General features: G+C 41.8%; 1 protein-coding gene across 7 annotated transcripts in view; it reads left to right on the forward strand.

The window, feature by feature from the left end:
* Window positions 1–10,000, forward strand: part of xdh (xanthine dehydrogenase) — a 50,680-nt gene that overhangs the window by 29,356 nt on the left and 11,324 nt on the right. For 6 of the 7 annotated variants that reach the window (XM_036955272.2, XM_090211629.1, XM_090211628.1 and 3 more), the window contains 4 exons: window positions 1,930–2,149; window positions 2,384–2,508; window positions 3,188–3,321; window positions 8,300–8,387. In XM_036955272.2, the coding sequence (XP_036811167.2) occupies window positions 1,930–2,149; window positions 2,384–2,508; window positions 3,188–3,321; window positions 8,300–8,387 (567 nt within the window). Of the gene's footprint in view, window positions 1–886; window positions 2,150–2,383; window positions 2,509–3,187; window positions 3,322–8,299; window positions 8,388–10,000 lie in introns of those variants that run through there. The other variant, XM_090211632.1, reaches the window with a different exon arrangement.

The following is a 10,000-nucleotide window of genomic DNA, read 5'->3' on the forward strand; positions in this document are numbered from 1 at the left end:
TAGTCATGGTTACATTTTATGTTTGTGTTATTTTTATGTGAGTGTGTGTGTGTTATGTAAATATGTGTGTTTTATGTTATTGTTTGTGTTATATTTACATAAAAAACAGACAGACACACATTTAAATAACACACACACACACACACACACACACACACACACACACATACATACATACACAAATGCATTACACACACATACAATAACATAAAACACACACATATTTACACAACACACATACTGATATTTACATAACACACAAAATAACATAAAACACACACATATTTACACACACACACACACATACACACACACACACACACACACACACACACACACACACACACAATAACATAAAACACACACATATTTACACACACACACACACACACACACACACACACACACACACACACACATACAATAACATAAAACACACACATATTTACACAACACACATACTGTATATTTACATAACACACACATGCAATAACATAAAATACTTACATATTTACATGTGTGTGTTTCATGTTATTGTATGTGTGTCTTATGTAAATATGTATATGTTTTATGTAAATATGTATATGTTTTATGTAAATATGTATATGTTTTATGTAAATATGTATATGTTTTATGTAAATATGTGTGTGTTGGTGGAAACTACCTTCCCTTCTGGCAGGAAACTACCTTCCCTTCTGGCAGGAAACTACCTTCCCTTCTGGCAGGAAACTACCTTCCCTTCTGGCAGGAAACTACCTTCCCTTCTGGCAGGAAACTACCTTCCCTTCTGGCAGGAAACTACCTTCCTTTCTGGCAGGAAACTACCTTCCCTTCTGGCAGGAAACTACCTTCCTTTCTGGCAGGAAACTACCTTCCCTTCTGGCAGGAAACTACCTTCCCTCTGGCAGGAAACTACCTTCCCTCTGGCTGGAAACTACCTTCCCTCTGGCAGGAAACTACCTTCCCTCTGGCTGGAAACTACCTTCCCTCTGGCTGGAAACTACCTTCCCTCTGGCTGGAAACTACCTTCCCTTCTGGCAGGAAACTACCTTCCCTTCTGGCAGGAAACTACCTTCCTTTCTGGCAGGAAACTACCTTCCCTTCTGGCAGGAAACTACCTTCCCTTCTGGCAGGAAACTACCTTCCCTTCTGGCAGGAAACTACCTTCCCTTCTGGCAGGAAACTACCTTCCCTCTGGCTGGAAACTACCTTCCTTTCTGGCAGGAAACTACCTTCCTTTCTGGCTGGAAACTACCTTCCTTCTGGCAGGAAACTACCTTCCCTCTGGCTGGAAACTACCTTCCTTTCTGGCAGGAAACTACCTTCCCTCTGGCAGGAAACTACCTTCCCTCTGGCTGGAAACTACCTTCCTTTCTGGCAGGAAACTACCTTCCCTTCTGGCAAGAAACTACCTTCCCTCTGGCTGGAAACTACCTTCCTTCTGGCAGGAAACTACCTTCCCTCTGGCAGGAAACTACCTTGCCTCTGGCAGGAAACTACCTTCCTTCTGGCAGGAAACTACCTTCCCTCTGGCAGGAAACTACCTACCCTCTGGCTGGAAACTAACTTCCCATGGCAGGAAACTACCTTGCCTCTGGCAGGAAACTACCTTCCTTCTGGCAGGAAACTACCTTCCCTCTGGCAGGAAACTACCTTCCCTCTGGCTGGAAACTTTCTTTATTTGTACTATTTTCTACATTGTAGAGTAATAGTGAAAACATCAAAACTATGAAATAACACAATCATGTAGTAACCCCAAAAAGTGTTTTAAAAAAAATTGAAAAATATTTTACATTTGAAATTCTTCAAAGTAGTCACCCTTTGCCTTGATGACAGCGTTGCACACTGATGACATTCTCTCAACCAGCTTCTTGAGGTAGTCACCTGGTATGCATTGTCTGGGTGTGTCTGGGTGTGTGTATTCTCTAGGTGACGTGTGTGGGCCACATCATAGGAGCTGTAGTAGCAGACACTCAGGCTCACGCTCAGAGAGCAGCCAAGGCAGTGAGGATCACCTACCAGGAACTACAGCCTGTAATCATCACCATACAGGACGCCATTACCCACCAGTCCTTCTTCCAGCCGGTTAGAACCATCCAGAGGGGAGACCTGGACCAAGGGTTCACACAGGCTGACCACATCCTGGAGGGTGAGTGTGTGTGTGAGGGTGAGTCTGTGAGGGTGTGTGAGTGAGTGAGTGAGTGAGTGAGTGAGTGAGTGAGTGAGTGAGTGAGTGAGTGAGTGAGTGGGTGAGTGTGTATGAGTGTGAGTGTGTGAGTGAGAGTGTGTGAGGGTGAGTCTGTGAGAGTGAGGGTGAGGGTGAGTGAGTGAGTGAGTGAGTGAGTGAGTGAGTGAGTGAGTGATCATGTGTCTGTATTACCAGGTGAGATGCATATGGGAGGCCAGGAACACTTCTACCTGGAGACCAACGTTACTGTAGCTGTACCTAAAGGAGAGGATGGAGAGATGGAGCTGTTTGTCTCTACTCAGTCTGCTACCAAGACCCAGGTACACACACACACACACACACACACACACACACACACACACACACACACACACACACACACACACACACACACACACACACACACACACACACAGACACACAGACTTGTGCAGCTAACCTAGTGGGGACATACAATTCAGTCCCATTCAAAATCCTATTTTCCTTAACCCATCACCCTAACCTTAACCCAAAAACCTAACCTTAACCCTAACCCTAGCTACTAAATCTAACCCTAACCCTAACCCAAAAACCTAACCTTAACCCTAACCCTAGCTCCTAAATCTAACCCTAACCCTAACCCTAACCCTAACCCTAACCCTAGTTCCTAACCTTAACCCTAAATCTAACCCTAGCTCCTAACCCTAGCTCCTAATCCTAACCCTAACCCTAGTTCCTAACCCTAACCCTAAATCTAACCCTAGATCCTAACCCTAACTCCTAACCCTAACCCTAAAACTAACCCTAGCTCCTAACCCAAAAACGAATTCTAACATTAACCCTAAAACCCAATGGAAATGACATTTTAACTTGTGGGGAGCAGCAAAATGTCCCCAGTTGGTCAACAACAAAAACTGTTTTACAATTCTTGTGGGGGCTACTGGTCCCCACAAGTATGGTTAAACACATCCACACACACACATTCAAACACTCACTCACTCTCTCTCTCTCTCGCTCTAGTCTCTGGTTGCTAAGGCGTTGGGTGTCCCGGCCAGTAGAGTGGTGATCAGAGTGAAGAGGATGGGAGGAGGATTCGGAGGGAAGGAGAGCAGGTCAACCACCCTGTCTACCGTGGTTGCTGTGGCTGCTCAGAAGTAAGATGACGCACAAATGTAGATCACTCGAGATTCAAAGCAAAATTGTTGGTTTTTGTAGGTTCGCAAGACGTCGGGAAACACTGTCCAGAGCAAAAAAAAACTGTCCAGACCAACAACAAAATAATCAGTGCCAGGAGCTTGGATTGAACCCGGGTCTATAAAATGAGAGTCAGCTACAAAACTAAACCGTGGAGTTTTTTTTTTCTGATTTTAACCAATCAGAATGAATGCCTGAATTTAATTAGCACTATTCTAAACCCAAACCCCAAACATTTGGAATTAATGTCTGATTGTTAACCAATTGGAATTAATGTCTTTCTGTTTTACTAAACCAAGTCGGACTTAATGCCTTACTGTTTTACTAAACCAAGTCGGGAATTAATGCCTTACTGTTTTACTAAACCAAGTCGGACTTAATGCCTTACTGTTTTACTAAACCAAGTTGGAATTAATGTCTTTCTGTTTTACTTAACCAAGTCGGAATTAATGCCTTACTGTTTTACTAAACCAAGTCGGAATTAATGCCTTTCTGTTTAACTAAACCAAGTCGGAATTAATGCCTTTCTGTTTTCCTTAACCAAGTCGGAATGAATGCCTTTCTGTTTTACTTAACTAAGTCGGAATTAATGCCTTACTGTTTTACTAAACCAAGTCGGACTTAATGCCTAAACAAGTTCAGTCAAAACCGGTCACTAGGGGCAACAGCGAGCGCTAGTACAATGAAGTAGGCTTGAGATTTGCTAGGATGGTGAATGGGCGTAATCCGTGGACTCCAGGTCCAAGGGTAGCATGTTAAATCCCATTGATTGGCACTGCTATAGAATGTTAAATCCCACTGATTGTCACTGCTATAGAATGTTAAATCCCACTGATTGGCACTGCTATAGAATGTTAAATCCCATTGATGGGCACTGCTATAGAATGTTAAATCCCACTGATTGTCACTGCTATAGAATGTTAAATCCCACTTGTTGTCACTGCTATAGAATGTTAAATCCCACTGATGGGCACTGCTATAGAATGTTAAATCCCACTGATTGTCACTGCTATAGAATGTTAAATCCCACTGATGGGCACTGCTATAGAATGTTAAATCCCACTGATTGTCACTGCTATAGAATGTTAAATCCCACTGATTGGCACTGCTATAGAATGTTAAATCCCATTGATGGAAACTGCTATAGAATGTTAAATCCCACTGATTGTCACTGCTATAGAATGTTAAATCCCACTGATTGTCACTGCTATAGAATGTTAAATCCCACTGATGGGCACTGCTATAGAATGTTAAATCCCATTGATGGTCACTGCTATAGAATGTTAAATCCCACTGATGGGCACTGCTATAGAATGTTAAATCCCACTGATTGTCACTGCTATAGAATGTTAAATCCCACTGATTGGCACTGCTATAGAATGTTAAATCCCACTGATGGGCACTGCTATAGAATGTTAAATCCCACTGATTGTCACTGCTATAGAATGTTAAATCCCACTGATGGTCACTGCTATAGAATGTTAAATCCCACTGATTGTCACTGCTATAGAATGTTAAATCCCACTGATTGTCACTGCTATAGAATGTTAAATCCCACTGATGGGCACTGCTATAGAATGTTAAATCCCACTGATGGTCACTGCTATAGAATGTTAAATCCCACTGATTGTCACTGCTATAGAATGTTAAATCCCACTGATTGTCACTGCTATAGAATGTTAAATCCCACTGATGGGCACTGCTATAGAATGTTAAATCCCACTGATGGTCACTGCTATAGAATGTTAAATCCCACTGATTGTCACTGCTATAGAATGTTAAATCCCACTGATTGTCACTGCTATAGAATGTTAAATCCCACTTATGGGCACTGCTATAGAATGTTAAATCCCACTGATTGTCACTGCTATAGAATGTTAAATCCCACTGATGGGCACTGCTATAGAATGTTAAATCCCACTGATGGTCACTGCTATAGAATGTTAAATCCCACTGATTGGCACTGCTATAGAATGTTAAATCCCACTGATGGGCACTGCTATAGAATGTTAAATCCCATTGATTGTCACTGCTATAGAATGTTAAATCCCATTGATGGTCACTGCTATAGAATGTTAAATCCCACTGATGGGCACTGCTATAGAATGTTAAATCCCACTGATGGGCACTGCTATAGAATGTTAAATCCCACTGATTGGCACTGCTATAGAATGTTAAATCCCACTGATGGGCACTGCTATAGAATGTTAAATCCCACTGATGGGCACTGCTATAGAATGTTAAATCCCACTGATTGGCACTGCTATAGAATGTTAAATCCCACTGATGGGCACTGCTATAGAATGTTAAATCCCACTGATGGTCACTGCTATAGAATGTTAAATCCCACTGATTGGCACTGCTATAGAATGTTAAATCCCACTGATTGGCACTGCTATAGAATGTTAAATCCCACTGATGGGCACTGCTATAGAATGTTAAATCCCATTGATTGTCACTGCTATAGAATGTTAAATCCCATTGATGGTCACTGCTATAGAATGTTAAATCCCACTGATGGGCACTGCTATAGAATGTTAAATCCCACTGATTGTCACTGCTATAGAATGTTAAATCCCATTGATGGTCACTGCTATAGAATGTTAAATCCCATTGATGGTCACTGCTATAGAATGTTAAATCCCACTGATTGGCACTGCTATAGAATGTTAAATCCCACTGATGGGCACTGCTATAGAATGTTAAATCCCACTGATGGGCACTGCTATAGAATGTTAAATCCCACTGATGGTCACTGCTATAGAATGTTAAATCCCACTGATTGGCACTGCTATAGAATGTTAAATCCCACTGATGGGCACTGCTATAGAATGTTAAATCCCACTGATGGGCACTGCTATAGAATGTTAAATCCCACTGATGGTCACTGCTATAGAATGTTAAATCCCACTGATTGGCACTGCTATAGAATGTTAAATCCCACTGATGGGCACTGCTATAGAATGTTAAATCCCACTGATGGGCACTGCTATAGAATGTTAAATCCCATTGATTGTCACTGCTATAGAATGTTAAATCCCATTGATGGTCACTGCTATAGAATGTTAAATCCCACTGATGGGCACTGCTATAGAATGTTAAATCCCACTGATGGGCACTGCTATAGAATGTTAAATCCCATTGATTGTCACTGCTATAGAATGTTAAATCCCACTGATGGGCACTGCTATAGAATGTTAAATCCCATTGATGGTCACTGCTATAGAATGTTAAATCCCACTGATTGTCACTGCTGTAGAATGTTAAATCCCACTGATGGGCACTGCTATAGAATGTTAAATCCCACTGATTGTCACTGCTATAGAATGTTAAATCCCACTGATTGTCACTGCTATAGAATGTTAAATCCCACTGATGGGCACTGCTATAGAATGTTAAATCCCACTGATTGGCACTGCTATAGAATGTTAAATCCCATTGATGGGCACTGCTATAGAATGTTAAATCCCACTGATGGTCACTGCTATAGAATGTTAAATCCCACTGATGGGCACTGCTATAGAATGTTAAATCCCATTGATGGTCACTGCTATAGAATGTTAAATCCCACTGATTGGCACTGCTATAGAATGTTAAATCCCACTGATTGTCACTGCTATAGAATGTTAAATCCCACTGATTGTCACTGCTATAGAATGTTAAATCCCACTGATGGGCACTGCTATAGAATGTTAAATCCCACTGATTGGCACTGCTATAGAATGTTAAATCCCATTGATGGGCACTGCTATAGAATGTTAAATCCCACTGATGGGCACTGCTATAGAATGTTAAATCCCACTGATTGTCACTGCTATAGAATGTTAAATCCCATTGATGGGCACTGCTATAGAATGTTAAATCCCACTGATTGTCACTGCTATAGAATGTTAAATCCCATTGATGGGCACTGCTATAGAATGTTAAATCCCACTGATTGTCACTGCTATAGAATGTTAAATCCCACTGATGGTCACTGCTATAGAATGTTAAATCCCACTGATTGTCAATGCTATAGAATGTTAAATCCCACTGATTGGCACTGCTATAGAATGTTAAATCCCACTGATTGTCACTGCTATAGAATGTTAAATCCCATTGATGGTCACTGCTATAGAATGTTAAATCCCATTGATGGTCACTGCTATAGAATGTTAAATCCCATTGATGGGCACTGCTATAGAATGTTAAATCCCACTGATGGTCACTGCTATAGAATGTTAAATCCCACTGATTGTCACTGCTATAGAATGTTAAATCCCACTGATTGTCACTGCTATAGAATGTTAAATCCCACTGATTGTCACTGCTATAGAATGTTAAATCCCATTGATGGTCACTGCTATAGAATGTTAAATCCCATTGATGGGCACTGCTATAGAATGTTAAATCCCACTGATTGGCACTGCTATAGAATGTTAAATCCCACTGATGGGCACTGCTATAGAATGTTAAATCCGACTGATTGTCACTGCTATAGAATGTTAAATCCCACTGATTGTCACTGCTATAGAATGTTAAATCCCACTGATTGTCACTGCTATAGAATGTTAAATCCCACTGATGGGCACTGCTATAGAATGTTAAATCCGACTGATTGTCACTGCTATAGAATGTTAAATCCCACTGATGGGCACTGCCGTGTCAACAAACTTTTCAAAATGTGATGTTTAGAGAATTGTGGGAAAAATTCTAATTTCGCAGTGAGACTGGTAGGTTGTTGTGAAATGCACACACTCGGGCGCACACAACCAAAAAAAGGATGCAAACATACAGTACACAGACACACACACACACACACACACACACACACACACACACACACACACACATACACACACACACACACACACACACACACACACACACACAGACATAGACATACACACACACACACTTCGCTACTGAAACTCTCTTTGTGTGTGTGTGTTGTGTCAGGTTGAAGAGGCCAGTGAGATGTATGTTGGATAGAGACGAAGACATGCTGGTGACGGGAGGACGACACCCCTTCTATGGACGTTACAAGGTAGGACATGCCTGTACACACACAGACGCACACGCACACGCACACACACACATTCAAACACACATGCATACACAAACCACAGAAAACAACGCAATCTATAAGTCCAGTCGAGAAGTACTATGGACACAGTTATATGAACTTGACAAAAAAAAAATGCAGATTATTAATTGATAGTAGCAATGAACAATAATATATATATATTTTTGTATAAAGACATAAGACAATACAGTATATTATGAATGTTTACCTGGATTTGGGTGAGGCACGGCATCGAATAACATCTTTCAAAACTCAAAGTAATATGTGTTTATTAAACTATTTTGTGACTAACAAGTCAAGAGGAAACATAGCACACAGCTATACAGGTATAAGGTAAGTTCTGATGTATTACTAAACACATCTGGATCTGGACTATACTGTAGTGAGACAGATAGGCTGTTATTCTCAGCTAGTATAATATTTATTCTACAATAAATTGCTGTTTCCTCTCAAGAAAAATGAAGCACCTGCTAAGTGAATAAATACGAACATGAATCTGAGGTAAAGTTGATGGGATGTTTATCTGCAGTGGAAACTCGATTGTCGTACTTGAGTAAAAGCAAAGATACCTTTTAATAGAAAATGACTCAAGTAAAAGTCACCCAGTAAAATACTCCATAGGGATAGTCTACATGGGGATAGTCTACCACAGGGATAGTCTACCACATGAATAGTCTACATGGGGATAGTCTACCACAGGGATAGTCTACCACATGAATGGTCTACATGGGGATAGTCTACCACAGGGATAGTCTACCACATGAATAGTCTACATGGGGATAGTCTACCACAGGGATAGTCTACCACATGAATGGTCTACATGGGGATAGTCTACCACAGGGATAGTCTACCACAAGAATATGCTACCACAGGGATAGTCTACCACAAGGATATGCTACCACAGGGATAGTCTACCACAAGGATATGCTACCACAGGGATAGTCTACCACAGGGATAGTCTACCATGGGGATAGTCTACCATGGGGATGGTCTACCACAGGGATAGTCTACCACAGGTATAGTCTACCACAGGGATAGTCTATCACGGGGATAGTCTACCACGGGCATAGTCTACCATGGGGATAGGCCACCACAGGGATAGTCTACCACGGGGATAGTCTACCACGGGGATAGTCTACCATGGGGATAGGCCACCACAAGGATAGTCTACCACGGGGATAGTCTACCACGGGGATAGTCTACCACGGGGATAGTCTACCACAGGGATAGTCTACCATGGGGATAGTCTACCACGGCAATAGTCTACAACGCGAATAGGCTACCACGGGGATAGGCTACCACAGGGATAGTCTAACACAGGGATAGTCTACCACAGGGATAGTCTACCACAAGGATAGGCCACCACAGGGATAGTCTACCACGGGGATAGGCTACCACAGGGATAGTCTACCACGGGGATAGTCTACCATGGGGATAGTCTACCACGGTAATAGTCTACAACGGGGATAGGCTACCACAGGGATAGTCTACCACGGGGATAGTCTAACACAAGGATAGTCTACCACAGGGATAGTCTACCACAGGGATAGTCTACCACAGGGATAGTCTACCAC

This window comes from Oncorhynchus mykiss, chromosome 19 (genome assembly GCF_057628025.1).
Source record: "Oncorhynchus mykiss isolate SJ-2025 chromosome 19, ASM5762802v1, whole genome shotgun sequence".
NCBI lineage: Eukaryota > Metazoa > Chordata > Actinopteri > Salmoniformes > Salmonidae > Oncorhynchus > Oncorhynchus mykiss.